The following is a 21,035-nucleotide window of genomic DNA, read 5'->3' as shown; positions in this document are numbered from 1 at the left end:
TAATATATTATACCTGAGGATATACAGATTATATAATAATTTGCCAAATGAATTGCTCAACCATACGTACAAAAAATAAATAGTGAGAATGAATATATGTGACTGCACGGAAATCACTCCAGAATGAATTGGAGTCAAATATAGTTCCAAAAAGCACTAAAAATTCAGCATGTAAAAAAAAAAAAAAAAAAAAAAATAACTTTTACTTCATATTAAGGTAAAACAGTCTTATAATATGAACCCAGGAAACAGGAAAAGACAAGATACAGCTTATGCGTTTCAGGAATGCATGGTCATTTCCATACTCACAGCCTAAAATATACCAACAAATAAACCCAACTATTTACTAATTGGAACCACACCCCAAATGGTTAACTCTATGTATGTTATTAAGAGCACGTAATCGCTACTACAGCATCAAATGGAATGTAAAAACTGGAAGGCACTAGCACGACAACCAAGAATTATCAAATGTAAATATGAGTATAGCAAATGTCCTTAATGAGCAGGAAAGATGTATATATGTGTATATATATATATATATATATATATATATATATATATATATATATATATATATATATATACTGTATATTGAAATCAGATACTGTGGATATATGTGTCAAGATTAAGAAATATTCACACCATGCGATTGAAGATTGCGATATTTCATAAACATGATAGACTAGATAGAACTCATATAATCATACGGACAGGACCAAGATGTATAAGAAACAACAGATGTGATACATCGTATAGTGGAAATCATCAAAAACATAATAATAAACATAAAAAAACCATAAAAAACTATGAATATAATACAAGTCCGTGTCAGACATGAATCGCACAATGAACAGCACCCAACACATCTCACAGATAACAAATAATACCATGAACAAATAATCACACGACGACTTACCCAAGGTAATAGATGGTATGTAGTGTTATTCTACCATTATGGTGTCTTGGGGATGATGTTTGCTGCCGCACCACTCCACATTGTGTTATAGAAACCTCCAATGGTCTCACTTTTCACGGGTAATACTGAAACATATCAGGAGTATTAGTTTACTTGGTGTTTTATTAGCAATGTTTATTAAATGTCTGTTTTATGGTTATTTTCTGATAGTCGGAATAATAATAGAAGGAGCAGAAGTAATACTTATTATTATAGCTGTAGTCATAGATATCAGCACTAACCAATCTGCAATAGGGATTTATTATCAGAGTAAGGACTGACAAAGGAACAGACATTTACAGAATAATAAATAGGATTTCTACATTTCCAGGTACATTACACATATATACATTGTACAATAACAAACACATCAACCAAACTAAGTAACTAAGTTCAGAGAACTATTCACATAACATGTCTGTGTAAGGAGTGTCCTTTACTGTTCACTTCAGGGTCTATCAGGATATTGTAACATTTAGGTAAGAACATGCAGCTCAATATTCCTCCCCCGGAACACAATATGGCGAATATCTCTACGATGACCATGTGTTTCCCTGTACTGCTCAGATAGGCCGGGATGGCACAGATCCAGACACTGCAGAACACCAGCATGCTGAAGGTGATGTACTTGGCTTCATTATAGATATCAGGTAATGTCCTCACCATAAAAGCTAGAACAAAACTCAGCACCGCCAGAAAGCCCATATAACCCAACATGAGGTAAAAGGCCAAGACAGAACCTTCATTACACTGGATGATGATCTTCCCAGGATAATCCAGGTTATACTCTTGGTATGGAGGAGACACTGACAACCAAATAACTGCATTCACAATCTGAATAGATGAACAGACCAACACGACTGAATAAGGAAGCTTAACTCCCACACACTTTCTCCAGGAGCTGTCAGGTCTGGTGGCCTTGAATGCTATGTAGACTATGATGGTCTTGGCCAGGACAGAAGACACGGCTACTGCGAAGAAGGTCCCAAAGCAGATTTGTCGCACCATGCAGGTTATATCCACTGGACGACCGATGAACAGAAACACAGAGAGTAAGCTGAAGATGAGAGAGCTCAGTAGGATGAAGCTGAGGTTCCGGTTATTGGCTCTGACAATGGGAGTGTTCCGGAATAAAGTGAATATTCCTATTATAGATACAGTTATAAGAGAGAGTAATATGGAGATGGTGGAAAAGACTGAACTAAGGACATCAGTCTCATAGGAGAAAAACTCATAATCTCTGAGCACACAATTGTTCTTTCCCTCATTCGGCCATTCATCTTCAGGACATCTCTGGCAATTTTCACTGTCTGTGAATGAAAAGAAAATGAGCCAAGAATTCAACATTTGACTATCTATCTATCTCCTATCTATCTATCTATCTCCTATCTATCTATCTATCTATCTCCTATCTATCTATCTATCTATCTATCTATCTATCTATCTATCTATCTATCTGTCTCCTATCTATCTATCATCTATCTATCTATCTATCTATCTATCTATCTATCTATCTATCTATCTATCTCTTATCTATCTAGCATACAGTTATAGCTACAGAAGATACATTTATACAGCTCAATAGTGATCTCACAAACTCTTCTCATTATAAACTGTGGGACTATACTGTCACTTTTTTATGTTGAGTGTTTATATCTGCTGCTCTATGGAAACCAAACACTGCAACCATGGAGGAAGTCATGAACCTGCTGATACCGGACAAATTCCAGCTGCAACAAGTAATAGCTTATGGGGCTTCTCTGGTCCCATATTTTCATACTGATGACCTAACTACAGGATAAGTAAACCATATGTGATCTGTTGGCGTCCGACACTCTGTTCTAGGGGCTTTCGGGGTCAGACGCGACTCTTATACAAGTAATATTCCTATTACTTATACAGGATCGGTCCAATATGTGCTGTCTGTTTACTAAAACTTGCACCACCCAGAAGCTGCTAGAACAGGAGACCTTTGCAGGGTTCTGGTGTTGGATCCTAAGGGATCACAACTGTGGATAGATAGGACATCAGAAAGAAAACTCGATTTGGGGCCAGACAACCCCTTTAACACTAAGCAGCACAAAATTAATTGTTTGTTAAGGGCTTATTCACACGGTAAATCCGTTAGGCGTATACAGATGTCCATACTTTTTCAATTTACCATTGAGCCGTAGAACAAGGACAGAAACATGCGCTAGTTTGGTCCATGAATATCATTGACAGTACAGATGCCATCCGTGTGCTGTTAGTTTTTCAGGGACCCAAAGTTGTAGAAATTTTTTTAAAAAGTTGGACAGTTTTACATGAATAGAAAAGATGGATCAACTGAAGACAACGCACAACTCCAAAACCAGCCGAGTCATGTGCTAGCCATGACATACCCAGACATCAGACATCACAAAACATGTGAAGAAGCCCTTAGTCTCTACAAGTTACCTTCAGAGAACTGCAGGACATGAATACCAATTTGTTCCCATAAATTATGGTGCAGAAGAGCCACAGATCCAGATAGAACCTGCCTCGGGTGGTAGGGGCATGAAAGCCATGTTATATGAAGTGATGATGATTTGGACGTGTCCCCCACTATTTTACCAGGGGTTGCAGAAGGAAACTTCTAACAGACCAGGGCTGGATACTGCTGCTCCTACTCTGACTGACCTGGCCAAGAAGCTGGACAATGTCCTCAACTGGAAGGTCGCCCAGTTGTTACCCCAAGTGACAGGTCCCAGCAGGTACAGACATAATAGATTCTTCTTCTCTTTTATGGCTCCACCAATGTCTTCTCCTATTTTCTGAATAGTTTTTGTTTGGTTGGACATTGAGCTCCTATACAGAGATTACTGCAGGGACTCAATAGTCAGAATTGGGTAAAGCCATTGTTAGATATGTATACTTTCTTTATAATGTTACATCATAGGCTTTCTCTCTTTGGCTACCAAGTTGGCATCTTTATATGTACTTGGTGGCCAGACAGTGACCAGATGTAGCAGAGTGTAACATGTCTCTCATTGTTTTAGCAGACAGCTATGCATCTAGCCTGACGTGTCAAGCTTTGTTCTTGCACTTGAAGAAGGACCCTTGAAGGTCCGAAACGCGTCGTGCTTTTGTTTCTCAATAAATCCATACGTGGACAATTGGTCTTTGTGTCACTATCTATCAACAACCAGGGAGCGCAGTTTTTCCACTTCATCTTGAACCTCTGGTTCTTGCCTTCCACTGTCATTGTTTTAGTAACTTTGGGTCAGAGACGGCTTTTAGATGGATTTTACATATTTTTTGTATTCCTCTGGGATAAGTTATCACACTGTATGGAGTCACTTTGTAGTCACTTATACAACATTTGACCAGAGTGAACTGTGTACGTGGTGTCCTATCCCAGGAGCCAGTGATACCATTAACAAATATATACAATGTATGTAGGGTATATCATATATAATGCCTGTATAATGTATACTGTATAACAGATTAATAGCAATAGTGTCCTTAATAAAATAAATATAAAATAATCTACCAGAATGATTTGTAAATTCTCCTTCTGGACATGGGATACAGTCATAGCAGCAGATGTGATTTCCTTCCCTGACAACTTTTTGGGTTCCTGGCTGACAACGTTCGTTGCATCGACCTTTAGGGATCTAGAAATGAGTAAATAAATGAATGATATAAATCAATAGGTTGTCACTGAACACATTGAAGAAAGCAAAGCTGTAGCAGTTATTCCAACTGGAGATCCCATTGTAAGGATAAATCCCCCAGGGGAAACTTGTATACTGAGTCAGTAACTGTGTCCATATAAATCCATGTGTACCATGTAATAAGTAGTCATGTTATAGGAAAGGACATGACGTCAGCACCAAAAATTCCCAAATGGATTTTCCATACTGATGACCTGCCCGCAGGATAAGTCACCAATATGATCTTCTAAATCATACTAATATTATAATGTGAAAGTCTGGATGTTTGTGGGTTTGGATGTTTGTTACTCAATCATGCAAAAATGTATGAACGGATTTGAATGAAATTTGGCACTTAAATAGTTTGTAACCTTGAATAAAACATAGGCTACTTTTTATCCCGGTAAATGACAAAGATTCATGACTGTTATGAATTTATGTTCACATACTATATTACACTGTCATTCAGCAGCCTTATCTCAGCCAGGTCTGTTATCTCTCTGTGTAAACACACGTTAACCCTGAGTCCATTGTGTACACACATTTGCATATTATATGATCAGCTCCAGGCAACATGCTGAAACACTGGATGGGAAAACACCTTTAATCCAAATTGACAGATTGCTACTTTTAAACATGCCAGGAAAAAGAAAATCTAATTTGTTGCAAAATTCTAAATCAATGAGAGCTATGAAGGTAGCCAGAAGTCACAGAGTTCTCCTCAAGCGGAGCTGAGGGGGATCATCAGTGCCAACAACATGCTCATTATATGGTGTCACAGCGAGCTGCTGAGATGCTGAAATAATCACAGGCACAGTGCAAGGAACGAGTTTAGTGGCAGATCAGCTTGACAGCTGCCGAAATGCCGGAACAGGCGGATTATCAATGCCAAAAACATGCTCATTATATGGCTTCCCAGCGAGCTGCTGAGATGTCGGAACATTCACAGGCACAGCGTGAGGAATGAGTTCAGCGGCAGGCCAGCTGCAAAAAGTTCAGCTGCATTACAGCTTAAGAGCTGCCGAAAATCCGGAGCAAGAAAACCATCAACAGCAGCAATTTGATGAATATAGGAGGATCATCGATGCCAACAACACACAGACGAAGTCAAGGGCTGAAACTAGCATATTATAAATATTGGTAAAGGTCTTCATAGTAACTTACCGAGCCCTGTCTCCATGTTATTATCTGGGGATTAATATACAGTTGTTTATCTTCTGGAAATGATGCATCAAATCTTCCCACAGGTATCGTGGACCTTGGATTATCCATTCCTGTTACCCAATTCATTATCTCTAGTTGTGTTATCCAATCTCCATTCTCATCTAGTAAATTACTTTCTTCCTTTATATATCGTGATAGCTATAAAAGATAAACCAAGGTTGTAATAACAGCAGCAAGGAGATTCCAATGTATGGATCATGGATAAAACAACATACAGTATCTTTAGGTCCATCTATAGTCCACAGGAGAAGAGATAGGAATGTTCAGGAGAAGGACAGGTTTTGTGAGTTCTGGATGTGACGTTACAAGGACCAGATCTCCTTCCTCCTTTCCCCAGTAGCTCGGATACATTATATGTGACTCACATACCCTTGTATCTTTGTACCATTCTAGGACCCCCTATATTTCTTTGAATATACCCTAAACAGAGCACTAAACATAATAACATCATTATATCTACTTCCTGGCGCCGCCTTGTGTGGCTGCCTGTGTTACAGCTGCTACAAACTAAACTGATCTTTCTCTATCCGGTCCTTTCTTACACTCCTTTTTCTATTACTATAAGGAACATTAGTATAAGAACTTACCGTGGGCTGGAATTTGATGCAGAAACACTTTCAAAGAAATCCTTTTTGAGCCTTTTGTCTGAAGTATGCCTCCACACATACAAGGAAGACTGGTGTACAGAAAGGAGACACTGGTACAGCTTATGCCTGCAGGAAGCATGCTACAAGACAAGCAGCATGCTCTCACCATCCCCCATGAACTAATAAGAAAACTTAAAAAACTTAGAAAACGCGGAAAACAAGCCGGTATACTGAAACACGAAGGAAAAAAATGCAAAAAGCATGTGTTTCCGTCCATCATTATGGGGAATGTGAGATCAATTGTGAATAAGATGGATGAACTGACAGCACTGACCAGACATCAACAGGAGTTTCGTGAGTGCAGCTTGATGCTGTTTACAGAGACTTGGCTTACTGAAATCACTCCGGACATACTTGCCTCCATGGAGGGCTTCAAACTTCTTTGTGCGGACAAGACTCTGGAGAGCGGTAAGCTAAAAGGAGGAGGGCTTGCAATATTTGTGAATGAGAGATGGTGTAATCCAGGACATATTGTAGTTAAGAAACAAGTGTGTGGAAAAGACATTGAACTACTAGCCGTGGGCATGAGACCTTATTACCTGCCAAGGGAACTATCACATGTTATCGTACTAACTGCGTATGCCCCCCCCTCTGCAAAAACTGATGCTGCCTGTGAAGTCCTCCATGCTGCTGTGAGCGAGCTGCAATCATCTCACCCCCATGCCCTGCTCCTAGTGTCGGGAGATTTCAACCATGTCTCTCCAGCATCCATTCTACCAGGCCTTATACAGTACGTAACCTGCCATACAAGAGACAAAAAAACACTGGATTTGCTCTTTGCCAATGTAAGGGATGCATATAACTCATCTGCCCTATTGCCCCTAGGCAGATCAGATCAAAACCTGGTACATCTGCGACCCACTTACATTCCACTGGTGCGCAGAGAACCGGCGGTTACCCGTACAGTGAAAATTTGGTCAGAGGAAAGTGTCGAGTCTCTAAGGGACTGTTTTAATACAACATTATGGGAAGTGTTTCAAGACTCATTTCCAGAGGACATTGAGGGACTCACACACTGCATAACGGACTACATTAATTTCTGTGTGGACAGCACGGTACCAACTAGAAGTGAGGTGAGGTGTTTCTCCAATAACAAACCATGGATCAACTCTGAAATTAAAACTCTTCTCAAGGAGAAAAAGATAATTTTTAGGTCTGGGGACAAAAATAGCCTGGGGGAGGTGCAAAAACAGCTAAGACAACTAATCAGAGAAGGGAAAGCCAACTACAGGAGGAAGATGGAACTACAAATGGGGGAGGGTAGAATCTCAGAGGTGTGGGATAGCCTTAAGGTGATATCTGGGCACAAGCAAAAGGCTGGTCCTCAGATAAGAAGAGACAGGAAGTGGCTTAACGAGCTTAATCTATTCTTCAATATATTCGGCTCCAAGCCAATGCTCCCTCCACCAGCATGTCAGACAACCCCCCTCTCCTCACACACCAAGACCCAACCCCCACCGTCCTGCAGTCAACTGCAATCTGACTATCTGATCCTGCAGGAGCCTCATGTGTGTAGGGAAATTAAGAGGATTAAAGCAGACAAAGCTGGAGGACCTGATAGTATAAGCACAAGAGTTCTTAAATTGTGCAGTGACCAGCTAGGTGGCATTATTACGTACATGTACAATATGAGTCTAAAGCTGGGAGTGGTACCTCGACTGTGGAAAACATCTTGTGTGGTACCAGTCCCAAAGAAACCCAACCCAATGGGTTACAATAACTACCGATCTGTAGCACTGACATCCCACCTGATGAAGGTCCTAGAGAGACTGGTTCTGACACACCTACGCCCCCTAGTGAGCTCCGCTCTGGACCCCCTCCAGTTTGCCTATCGGCCGGGCATTGGGGTAGATGACACCATCACCCTCCTTCTTCATAGAGCTCTTTTTCACCTAGAGAAACCCGGGAACACTGTGAGAATAATGTTCTTTGACTTCTCCAGTGCGTTCAATACCATTCAGTCAGGACTACTGAGGGAGAAGCTGAACCTTGGTGGTCTGCACCATCACCTGTCCAACTGGATCCTAGACTACCTGACAAACCGCCCTCAGTATGTGATAGCCCAGGACTATGTGTCTGACACTGTGATCTGTAGTACAGGGGCACCACAAGGTACAGTTCTTGCCCCATTTCTTTTCACACTGTACACTGCTGTCTTTAGGCACAACTCATCCAGCTGTTACTTACAGAAGTACCGTATTTTGCGGACTATAAGGCGCACCGGACTATAAGGCGCATTACCCATGAGCGCCTTATAGTCCTGCCTAGGTCCATATATAAGGCGCACCGGACTACAAGGCGCAGCGCTGTCCGGTGCGCCTTATATGATTGAAAGCGGCGGCCGGCAAACTTTGCCGGCGGCCGCTTAACCCCCCGCGTGCCAGCCACTTCTATTCATTTCAATGGTATGCTTCCATTGAAATGAATGGAAGCGCTCGGCACACGAGGAGTTAAAGAACTTCCTTCTTGATCACGTCGGAATAATCTCCTTACCTTTTTACCATAGCCAGCGCCGCCTTCTTCCGCAGCTCCGTCTCTGTCTTCTTTGGGCCTCATGGATGACGCATGCGCAGTCGGCTCTAACAGGCTCTCGCAGCCAGAGCCGACTGCGCATGCGTCATCCATGAGGCCCAAAGAAGACGACACGGAAGGCGCGAACACAGCTCAGGGAGAAGGCGGCGCTGGCTATGGGAAAGGTAAGAGACGAATAGTCTTTTAAGGCTATTCCGACGTGTTTAGGGGGAAGAGGTTCTTTTAATGGTAGAATCTAGAGTTGAGCGAGTACTGTTCGGATCGGCTGATCCGAACAGTACTCGCTCATCTCTAGTAGAATCTCTTTAAGCAGCGGCCGCCGGCAAAGTCTGCATGCCGCTTCCATACATTACAATGAGAGCGCGCTATTCAAATAGTTAGAGATGAACGAATACTATTTGAATAGCGCGCTCCCATTGCAATGTATGGAAGCGGCATGCAGACTTTGCCGGCGGCCGCCGCTTGACTCCTCGCGTGCCGCCGCTTAACTCCTCGCGTGCCGCCGCTTCAAGCCTTATATAAGGCGCACCGGACTATAAGGCGCACTTTCGATTTCTGAGGAAATCAAAGTATTTTATGTGCGCCTTATAGTCCGGAAAATACGGTACTCCGATGACTCTGCTATAGTCGGCCTTATCACTGATGATAGGGAATACAGAGACTTAAACCGGGATTTTGTTGAATGGTGCCAGCAGAACCACCTCGGGATTAATGCTGGGAAGACCAAGGAGATGGTGGTGGACTTTAGTAAATGGAGAGGTGCTCCGACCCCGGTGGAGATCCAAGGAACATGTATTGAGATAGTCAGGACCTATAAGTATCTGGGTGTGCACCTCAATAATAAACTAGACTGGGCTGATCACCTGCAGGCGCTGCACAGAAAGGACAACAGCAGACTCTACCTGCTCAGGAAGCTGAGGGCCTTCAGAGTCCAGGGGTCACTTCTTAGGGCCTTCTTCAACTCTGTGGTTGCTTCAGCCATCTTTTTCGGTGTGGCCTGCTGGGGGAGCAGTATATCAACCAGGGACAGAAATAGACTTGACAGGCTGATCAGCAGGGCCAGCTCTGTCCTGGGGAGCCCCTTGGACCCAGTACAGTGGTGGGTGACAGAAGGATAATGTCTGTGGTGACCTCCATGCGGGAGAACAAATCCCACCCCATGTATGGGACCTTGATGGGACTTGGCAGCACTGTAAGTGACCGTCTGCTTCTGCTCCTTCTCTCACCCCAGGTGCGAGAAGGAGCACTATCGCAGGTCCTTCCTTCCAACTGCGACCAGACTGTATAATCTACATCAAACCAAGCGAAGATCACTCCGCACAGAGAACTAATGATTATGACGATGACCATGAAGTCTTCCTTCTTTCTCTTCCGTTTTTTCCTTAGCTGCTATGGACTCCTAGTATATCTTCTCTTCTCAGCATATGTGTGTCTACGTCTGTATTATATTACTGTGTATTATCCTGTACCTGTATTACTATGCTGCTGTAACATGCTGAAATTTCCACAATGTGGGACTATTAAAGGATTATCTTATCTTATCGATGTCCCTGTCTGGCCTATAATACAAGAAACCATCTTTCCTATTCTTTCTGTATTCTTCTCCTTCCAGTAAAGTGTTTTATTAGAAATTGAATCTCCTGCACTCCAATACTCCAATACTCACTCTGCTTTTATAGTAAGAGATTTGTAAGGGATTTTGCTTCCAATTATTAAGTAAAACATTCAGTCCATGTAAAGCCGTAGCCATAATATAGACAGCAGTGTACACTTGGTAAGGAGTTGGGTCTTCAGGAAAATGTAAATATATTTGATATTTCTTCTCATCTAGACATTGATGGAATGGACCTTCATTACTTAATGACAAAATAATGTTCTTAAGTTCATTTCCTGAAAAGCAATAGAATATAATCATCCAAATATCTTCCATTATCCCATCAGATGGTCGGTAGGGAACATGAATAATATTCAGAAACTCTTTCCCAGTAATATTGTATCTGGGGATGGAAAACACTAAACTACAATTAGCCGCAACTCCACTTTCTCCATAAAGTATAAGCTCTTCTGCAAGTGACCATGAACTTGGAAGTATAAGAGTCTTGTTATTTAGGACAGGAGCTACATTGTATAAAAACGTCATATAAACCATACTATAGGTGCCGCATATAATAATCACATCAGTAGATGATTCCTGTAAATCTTTAGGGACATTCATATAACTATCTGTAGATACAAAAATGGTGAACTCCACACAGATCTGATGAGATGTAAATTGTCGGATTATCTGCTGTAACTCCTTCCGTCCACTGTCATCATCTGATGTGATAATCCCAACCCAATTCCACTGGAATCTTTCCAGAAGCTTCACAAGGGCTGAAAATTGTATCTTGTCATCTGGGACTGTTCGGAAGAAGTTTGGGTAAAGCCTTTTATCACTTAGAAGAGGATCTCTTGCCCCATAACTGATCTAGGAGAAAGAAAAGGTAATAACTAGAGATGAGCGAATAGCGTTCGATCGAGTAGGTATTCAATAGAATATTAGGGTATTCGACATATTCGATTCCAATCGAATACCACGCAGTAAATGCAGTATAAATTCGTATCCCCTCCCACCTTCCCTGGTGCTTTTTTGCACCAATAACTGTGCAGGGAAGGTGGGACAGGAAAGAGGAAAACGTAGGCATTCAACAAAAAAAATAGGAAAAAGTCATTGGCTGGCGAAATCAGGTGAACTCAAATTTATAAGAATAGTGTCAGCCATATTTGTATCAGATGTTTTGGTGAGATAGGGAGAGACATTGTATTGAGGGTGAGAGAGAGTTTAGCCACTGTTAGGTAGGAAAAATTCAACAGCCCTTTTCAAAGCTACACTGCAGGAACAGTATACATACACTGGACCTGCTAAATATGCGTCAGGGTAGTATCAAGGGACTAGGATGTGGATGTGGAAATCCAGCTGGGGATCCAGTCCACAGTCCAGCTACAGGAGAGGGGCTGCCAGCAGTTCCCCTCATCATTAGCACAAGGGGATGAGGACGGGGACATGGACGAGGAAATCCAGCTGGGGATCCAGGCCACAGTAGCTCGACTGCAGATCCAATTATCTACTGGAGAGGAGCAGCCAGCAGTACCACAACATCAATCAGGGTGCAGGGTACCCCGCTAACGAGGCTTGAGTATCAGGAACCTATGCTAGGGTGGATAGCAGGTATTGTGGACCCGCAACCAGCATGTCTCATCTACAGTACTGACGAGACGCAATTCCATGTGTCTGTGCCAGCTCACAAGTTCCTTGTCCTCCTCCTCCAACACCACCATCATCACCATTAACAAATATTTAAAAAAAAAAAACATGCTTTAAGACTCACCCCCAAGGGCCTGAAAAATAATTTTTTAGGGCTCACCCCAAGGGCCAAAAACTAAAACTCTGCTGGTTAAAGGCTCAATTCACCCCAATGGCCAAAAAATAAAACACTGCTGGGGCAAGGCTCTACTCACCCCAAGGGCCAAAAACTGTGCTAGTTAGAGGCTCAACTCACCCAAAGGGCAAAAAATATTCTGGTTAGAGGATCAATAAACCCAAAGGGCCAAAAACTATGCTGGTTAGAGGACCAATCCACCCAAAGGGCCAAAAACTAAAGCTCTGCTGCTACAAGGCTCAGTTCACCCAAAGGGCCTAACATTCTGCTGGTTAAAGGCTCAACTCACCCAAAGGGCCTACCATTCTGCTGGTGCAATGCTCAACTCAATTAAAGGTGCAACATTTAGATGTTTTCCGCAAGGGGAGAACTCTGGGTAACACTTTGTCACCAAGCCTCTTAGGAGTATATAGAACGGAAGACAGGGAATCCTGGCTACACATTCCGGGTTTCTATAGGTGCGGGGCTTCCCGTTGCTCAGTATGTCAGTATGCTATTAAGACTTCCTCTTTTCAGAGTAACAAAACTGGTAGAAACTACAGTATAAAAAACATTTTGAACTGTAGAACCAGATATGTAGTTTATATCATATCTTGTTCGACATGTAATTTGCTTTATGTTGGGTGCACCACAAGGCAACTCAAAATATGCCTCACTGAACATCTTAGAGATTGTAGTAAAGGAGGTATAAGTAGTGCATCTGGTGCATCTAAACATTTTGCCACTTTCCATCATGGTGACACATCTTCGTTTTGTTTTTTTGCTATAGAACAGTTCTCCAGACCAATCAGAGGGGGTGATTGGAAGAGGAAACTCTTGAAGCGTGAGGCCTTCTGGATTTTTGAATTGACTACGCGGTACCCAGATGGCCTCAACCTTAGAACGGATTTAACCTATTTTTATTAATATATATGTTTATATAAGAACATTGTTGCCTTTTGAAGTCATAGCTATGACTAAGGGGTCTCTCCCCGAAACACATAAGTGGTTCTTCATGTCATGTTGCTAGTGTCTCGTCTCGTGTCTGATTCATCTGCACTTGAGAAAGGGCATTCAGGCCCGGAACGTGTCGTGCTTAATAAAGTCTATTATTGTGTATGGGCGAGCGCTGGTCCTTGGCTATTACTTTGGAGGCTGGTCCTTTTCTTCCATAGTGGGCTTGGTGACTCTACTTAGTCGAATTTTGGATTCCTCTGAAACAAGCATTTTTCCCCCATTGACTATAAAGGGATTTGATATTCAGTCAAATAGTCGAATATTGAGGGGCTACTCGAAACGAATATCGAATATTTCACTACTCGCTCATCACTAGTAATAAAATCTGTGTCCATATTACATGACAGTATAGGGTTGAAAGGAACCAGTCAGAATTTAGGCTGGAAAATCTGCCACCAGATCTGTACTCTTACAGCATAACTTCTAACCATCTCCACCTCGTCTTGTGTTTGATCTGTGATAGCCGCTCTTTCTGATAGAAGCCTATTATAAGTTAGTATTAGAGATGGCGAAACTCTCAAGATTTGTTTTGTTTGAGTTCAGGTGGTTCGGTCTAAAGATTTGTTTTAGGTCAAAAAAGTTCAGTATGAACCAGAGCTTAAACTGGCTTTAAACACAGAGTATAAAACTGTCAGGACTCCTAGGAACATGTCTATAAAATATAGTATAGAACACTCTTAGGGCTCCTAGGAACCTATCTATAAAACATAGTGTATAACACTGTCAGGGCTCCTAGGAACCTATCTATAAAACATAGTGTAGAATACTCTTAGGGCTCCTAGGAACCTATCTATAAAACATAGTGTAGAATACTCTTAGGGCTCCTAGGAATTTGTGTATAAAACAGTATAGAATACTCTTAGAGGTCTTAGGGGACCTAGCTATTCAATATCTATCTCTCTAAGGGAAACACAACTGACATTATATAAAAGTAAGTGACATGTAAAAAAAAAAAGATGTCAAGCATTCCCTCATAGATTGTAAGCCCTTGCAGGCAGGGCCCTCTACCCCACTGTGCCAGTCGGTCATTGTTAGCATTATATCTACCTGTATATTCTGTGTACTGTATGTAACCCCCAAATGTAAAGCACCATGGAATTAATATAATAATATACAGCAGCATGGAATTAATATAATAATGTACAGCACCATGGAATTAATATAATAATATACAGCAGCATGGAATTAATATAATAATGTACAGCACCATGGAATTAATATAATAATGTACAGCAGCATGGAATTAATATAATAATGTACAGCACCATGGAATTAATGGTGCTATATAAATAAACAATAATAATAATAATAATAATAATAATAATAATAATAATAAATAATAATGTGCTTACCTGTAATTTTTCTTACACAGAAATTGCTTTCCCATCGAAGTCTAACACACTTTCAACCATTGTTTTCACAACTCATGGACCTGACACACTGAAGTCATTGTGGTTCCTGGACATGAAGACCCCAACCAGACTGACGTCTCATCCCCTATTAAAAGGTCTATGAGACGTCTGGTGGGTGCTCCAATCAAAGCTCCTACTCCCTCTCTGGATACACTGCTCTTTCTCAAGCCTCCTTTCTCCTTCTCTCTCCTTTTTCCTTCTTTCCCTCTCTTACCCTTCTCTTCTATCATTTACTTCCTCTTCTTCCTCCTCCTTCCCTGACCTCTATTGTCCTTTACTAACATCCCTTCATCCCCCTCATCTTTCCTTCCCTTTACCAGACAATGTACTATATACCTTCCAATGTATGCTTTGTAATAAATCCTGTTCAAACTTTTTGATCATTACAATAAACTTTGAATAGAAATATATTAGGATACACAAGGCTGAGGAAGTGTGTATAACACAAAACGTTCTTGCTTATTCATCTAGTACTATCATCCTCCAAATGTGCGTGTATTTTTTATTGATAAAGGAATAAATATTTTCTGGTTTTAAAGACGCTGTTGGTGCCCTGATTTTTTCTATTTTGCTTGGTACATTCTGAAGGCTCCTCTTGAATATATATCTTCTGATGAAGCTGTCCATGAGGGACATCTTATAGTACACCCTGTTGTACCAAACAACAATTCCCCGGGATCATACTGATGCCATACTTTGCTTCTTATATTATATTGATAATGAACCGTATCCACCCTGAAATGACCCCACTGTTGACTGTTTGTTTGAAGAGTAGCTCCTAGAAGACCATTTTATTGCCCAGTTTGCCCAAACATACACCACCATGAAGTCTCTAGTTCGTTTTGGAGGGAGGCTTCAATTCTGCTAGTACCTGCGGTGTAAGAGGCGAGATATAGATTGAAGATTGATGCTGAAGCTGTGTGAGAGTACATGAACATATACTTGCAGATGATAGATATCTGAATGGAAGGAGACCAGAATTGAGCCCCCATTACACCCCCCATACAAGGAGTTAACACCAAAATTGTATTGGATATGTTGCATCGATTGCTGGTCCAGGGTTACCACCTCAATATGCCTTATATTATACTAACATGCCACTAACAAGTGCCCCGCTCCCAAAAAATCTCATAGTTCAATGTGATACATGTCCTGACAAATTAGAGCTCTTTATGGAAGAATGTTTTAGGATATATTATACATCCCCCGATTTTATTTTACCTTGACGCACAGCTTATCTCCGGGCACATGTCACCTCTTTCCATTCTGCTCCCTGCCTTGTACCCAAGCAGTAGATAACATCCACATGTAGGGCATTGCTGTACCCGAGAGAAGTCGCCCTACACTTTATTTGATGTATGTCTTTGCTGGCACATGCTGAGCACTGAAACGTATACCGGTGGTCAAGGAAAATGTGACTTTCATATCAATAATTAGATACGGATATAAAAATATTCAGTTTTTCTTCTATTCTGTACTCACCTGTGTATATCCATAAAGGGTTAACAGCCGGGCCATGGGGAGAGTCGTGCTAGATTGTAAATCTCCAATAAATCCGACCACTGCGTCATTCTCCATACAGGAGTAGTTTGGAGCTGTTACTGTGTGTCCGGACAGTATCTGCAGAACATCTTTTATAGCTTTATTCCCATGTCCACAAGAGTCATATATATGATATCCCAGAGTGATATTGGGCAGAAGATCTGAGCGATTATTAATTTCATCAATAGCCGAGAGAAAAGCCGCCAGATGTAAATATTCTCTTGGACCGGCACTGTGAGACGATATAGAAACATGATGTAACTAGAGATGAATGGGCTTTTATTGGGATATTCCCATCTCAGACATGTATGACATATAACAAAAGTAGAATCCTACAGCTCACCATATCCACTATAAAGGATCCACACCCCGGGAGGCGCGGACAGCTACAGGACTTGAGTAGGCGAAAAATGTAAAAAAAAGGTAAAATCCAGCGTCCACAGCCTAGACTTACTGTTAGCTGATAGCCCGGACCTATTCTGCCTGGTCCTGTAATAGGAGTCATCGACAGTTTCTGAAATTTCTTCCCTCCAGATATTCAATGATCAAATGTGAGCGATATTATTGAAATTTGGAAGCATTGAGGAACCACAGCAACTCAGCCATGAAGTGCTGGCAGACCCCATAGAGCTCCACAGCTTGGCACCAAATACTGAGGTGTATAGTGCATTAACATCAGCCCAAACCTGTTGTTTGTTCTCCAGTCTTGTTCTAAGTCCCTTAGTTAGTCTCTTTCTATTCCAGCAAGATTCTGTCCAAATGCACAAAGCAAGGTCCATAAAGTCATGGTTGGGAGTGTTTGGTGTAGAAGAACTTGACTGGCCCACATAGTACTCTGAACACAACCCCATTGGGACACCATTAAGATGAACTAGAATGGAAATTGTGATCCAGGCCCTCTCATCCAACATCTAACACTGTCTAACATCACAAATGTTCTCATGGATGAAGGGGTAAAAATTCTCACAAAATTACTCCAAAATCTAATCTAAAGACTTCTCAGAAGAGTGGGAGCAGTTTTATCTGGAAAGGGTGGACAGACTCCATATTAAGGCCTAGGGATTTACAATGTCTGAAGGAGTTTCTGAAGGAGTAATGTGAAGGTGTCTCCATACTGTTCCCCATGTAGTGTATATAGGTAATGTCAAGGAGAGTAGGTAACAGACATATCCATTGTGTATATTACACCCTGAACACAGTTTCCCTTAGTAACCCTCATTTACAGATTTACAGGAAAATTTCAGAGTCTGATTTTATACAAAAGTGAATAAAATAACCTTATGGTAGAGTTGGAAGGGACCTCAAGGGCCATCGGGTCCAACCCCCTGTGAGTGCAGGTCTTCCTAAATCATCCCAGCTATATGTTTATCCAGATTCCGCTTGAAGATTTCCATTGATGGAGCGCCCACCACCTCCCGTGGCAGCCTATTCCACTCTCTCACTACCCTCACTGTCAGAAAGTTTTTCCTAATGTCTAATCTGTATCTCTTTCCCTTTAGTTTCATCCCATTGCTTCTTGTCCTTCCTTGTGCTAATGAGAATAGGGGAGATCCCTCTGCACTGTGACTACCTCTCAGATATTTGTAGACTGCTATTAAATCTCCCCTCAGCCTTCTCTTCTGCAAACTAAACAATCCCAGTTCTTTTAGCCGCTCCTCATAGGACATGGTTTGCAGACCTTCCACCATTTTGGTTGCTCTTCTCTGGACTTGCTCCAATATATCGATGTCTTTCTTGAATTGAGGCGCCCAGAACTGTACACAGTATTCCAGGTGTGGTCTGACCAGGGAAGAGTACAGCGGAATAATGACCTCTCTTGATCTAGATTCAATGCTTGTCTTAATACATCCCAGAATTTTATTAGCCTTTTTTGCAGCAGCACCGCACTGTTGGCTCATGTTGAATTTGTGATCTACTATTATGCCCAAGTCCTTTTCCCCTATGCTATCACTTAGTTCTATTCCTCCCATACTATATATGTTTTTTACATTTCTGTTACCCAGATGTAGAACTTTGCATTTGTCCCTGTTAAATACCATTTTGTTCGCCTCCGCCCATTGTTCCAGTGTGTCTAAGTCCTTTTGAATACACTCTCTCTCCTCTCTAGTGTTGGCTATTCCTCCTATCTTCGTATCATCTGCAAATTTTATGAGTTCCCCAATAATTCCATCGTCCAGATCATTTATAAAGATATTAAAAGTACTGGGCCCAGAACAGAGCCCTGCGGCACCCCGCTTTTGACTTTCTTCCAGTTCGATGTGTAGCCATTTAGTATTACTCGTTGTGCCCGATCATTAAGCCAGTTGTGAATCCACCTAACTGATTTTTTGTCAAAGCCATACTTAATCATTTTTTCAATAAGAAGGTTATGTGATACTTTATCAAATGCCTTACTGAAGTCAAGATATACTATGTCCACGGCATTCCCTTGGTCCAACCATTCAGTGATTTTGTTGTAGAAGGAAATCAGGTTAGTCTGACAAGATTTATTGGTCATAAAGCCGTGCTGGCTCTGGTTAATTAATGCCTTCCCATCCAGGTACCGAAGTAAATGTTCCTTGACAATTTGCTCAAAGATTTTTTCTGCTATTGAGGTCAGACTTACCGGCCTGTAATTTCCTGGATCGTCCCTTTTCCCCTTTTTGTAGATGGGGACAACATTTGCCCTTTTCCAATCTAAAGGGACCACTCCTGTTTCCCATGACTTACCGAAGATTATAGCAAGGGGTTCTGTTATTTCCTCTGCTATCTCTTTCAGGACTCTAGGGTGTAAATCATCTGGTCCTGGGGACTTGGTTTCCTGTAACTTGGCTAAGTGCTCTCTTACCAGACCTTCGCTTATAGTCAGCTTGGAGTCCTCCTTCCCCTCATCTCCATAACCATTAATGTCGATATTTCCATTAGTTTCTTGGGAGAAGACGGATACAAAATATGAATTTAGTAGCTCCACCTGCTGTTCCAACATGTTAACTGTTTCTCCTTTGTCATTCTTCAGGACTCCAATGGTCTCCTTCACTTTTCTTTTGCTTTTAACATATCCCCAAAATCCTTTTACCTTACTCTTTGCCTCTTTTGCAAGCTTCAATTCGTGTTCAGCCTTAGCTCCTTTGATGCTTGTCTTGCAGAGTCTGCAGACTGCTGTGTACTCTTCCTTAGGTATAGTTCCCATCTTCCACTTTTTGTATGTTTCCTTTTTCCTTTTTAGCAGGTTATGTAATTTTTTGGTGATCCATCCTGATATTTTTAGGTGCTTCCCATTTTTCTTCCTTCTAGGTATTGTTAGTTCCTGTGCTTTAATGATTTCCCTACGGAAGATTTCCCACCCTTCATGTGCATTTTTGTGCTTAAGAATTTTGCACCATGGAATTCTGCTAACCCTTGCCTTCAGGCTCTTGAAGTCTGCCCTGCTAAAGTCGAGCCTTGAAGTCTGTGTCTTCTCAGGTCTTCTTCTTCTTGCAACCCCAAACTCAAGTATAGCATGATCGCTGAATCCCAGGGTCCCAGCTACCCGTAGTCCCTTAACCATGTGCTCTTTGTTGGTTAGGACTAGGTCCAAAATGGATGTTCCTCTCATGTTTTCTTCTACTAGCTAACCTAATAAAGAACATTCCAAAATACTTACATTTACTTCACCTACATGATTATAAATAAGTTGTGAAGACAGTTACACATTAGAGAGATATTCACCTCTATCATAGCTGAGATCAGAATACGCACATGTCTGAGGTGAGCGGAGATACCGATACAGCCAAACAGACTGATATCTCTGTACACCCCATAGAAGGAAATAGGAGTAACAGAAGCCGCAGAGAACAACAAGCCACATTGTTATAGAAACTTCCAAGTTAGGGACACAGGATGTCTATAGAAGTTACAGAATAGTGAAGAAGTGTCTATAGACCAGATAGACAGATGGGTATTCTAATCTCAGGCATAAAAGGCTAAGAAGGAAATAACATTTAAGCAAACTGAACATGAACTTCTGTGCCAACATTCAAAACATTAGTCTGTGACCTGGAAACGGCACATTGAGACCATTGTATCTAGAAATATTGCACTTTTCTGTGTCCTATCCTTAAAGGGGTTGTCCCATCACAAGGATCCTATGTATACTGCTTGTTAATGTGGATGTAACACTTTTCCTAAATACACTGCTTCAGCAAAACTGCTTTGTATGTCCACTATCTTACTTTATTCAATTCATTGTGGCCACAGCCCTGACTTATCTGCTCAAAAGTCAAGTGATATATCTGCTGCTCTCAGAGGGGAGGGAGGAGGGGCTAAGTGCAGGGAGCGAGCCTGTGTTTCTATTCCTGTGTCTACACCACGTGACCTAGTCCCTGCTCTCAGATAGGCGAGAGGAGCTGCTTTCATTTCTGAACTCGTCTTCTGTTCTCCCAGTTATCAGGCTAACTAATTCAATTGTGTTCATTATGGCAGAGACAGGCAGTGTCTGTATGTAACACAGAATGGAGTTGCTCCTGCCTGTACTTCATAGTCCAATATTGTGCATATAGTGTTGTTTGAGGACCTTTGATGACATCACAGGCCCTTCAGCCACCCCATAGGATCACGCTATGTGGTGGGCGGAGCTACACACTAATTTGGGTGCGGAGCTAAACGGCAGGTTG

General features: G+C 41.7%; 1 protein-coding gene across 1 annotated transcript; it reads right to left on the bottom strand.

Annotated features, from left to right (window-relative positions):
* Window positions 1–1,363: 1,363 nt before the first annotated feature.
* LOC142210583 (vomeronasal type-2 receptor 26-like) lies at window positions 1,364–16,440 on the bottom strand. Its single transcript, XM_075280274.1, has 5 exons — window positions 16,345–16,440; window positions 10,702–11,502; window positions 5,797–5,994; window positions 4,470–4,593; window positions 1,364–2,103 (listed from the first exon to the last, which is right to left on the bottom strand). Exons 1-5 carry the CDS (start codon window positions 16,438–16,440, stop codon window positions 1,364–1,366), a joined length of 1,959 nt encoding a protein of 652 aa, XP_075136375.1.
* Between the last annotated feature and the right edge of the window lie 4,595 nt (window positions 16,441–21,035).

The sequence above is a fragment of the Leptodactylus fuscus genome, chromosome 1 (genome assembly GCF_031893055.1).
Source record: "Leptodactylus fuscus isolate aLepFus1 chromosome 1, aLepFus1.hap2, whole genome shotgun sequence".
NCBI classification, from domain to species: domain Eukaryota; kingdom Metazoa; phylum Chordata; class Amphibia; order Anura; family Leptodactylidae; genus Leptodactylus; species Leptodactylus fuscus.
The sequence above is the reverse complement of the archived record's forward strand: the minus strand, read 5'-3'. Positions and strand labels throughout refer to the sequence as shown.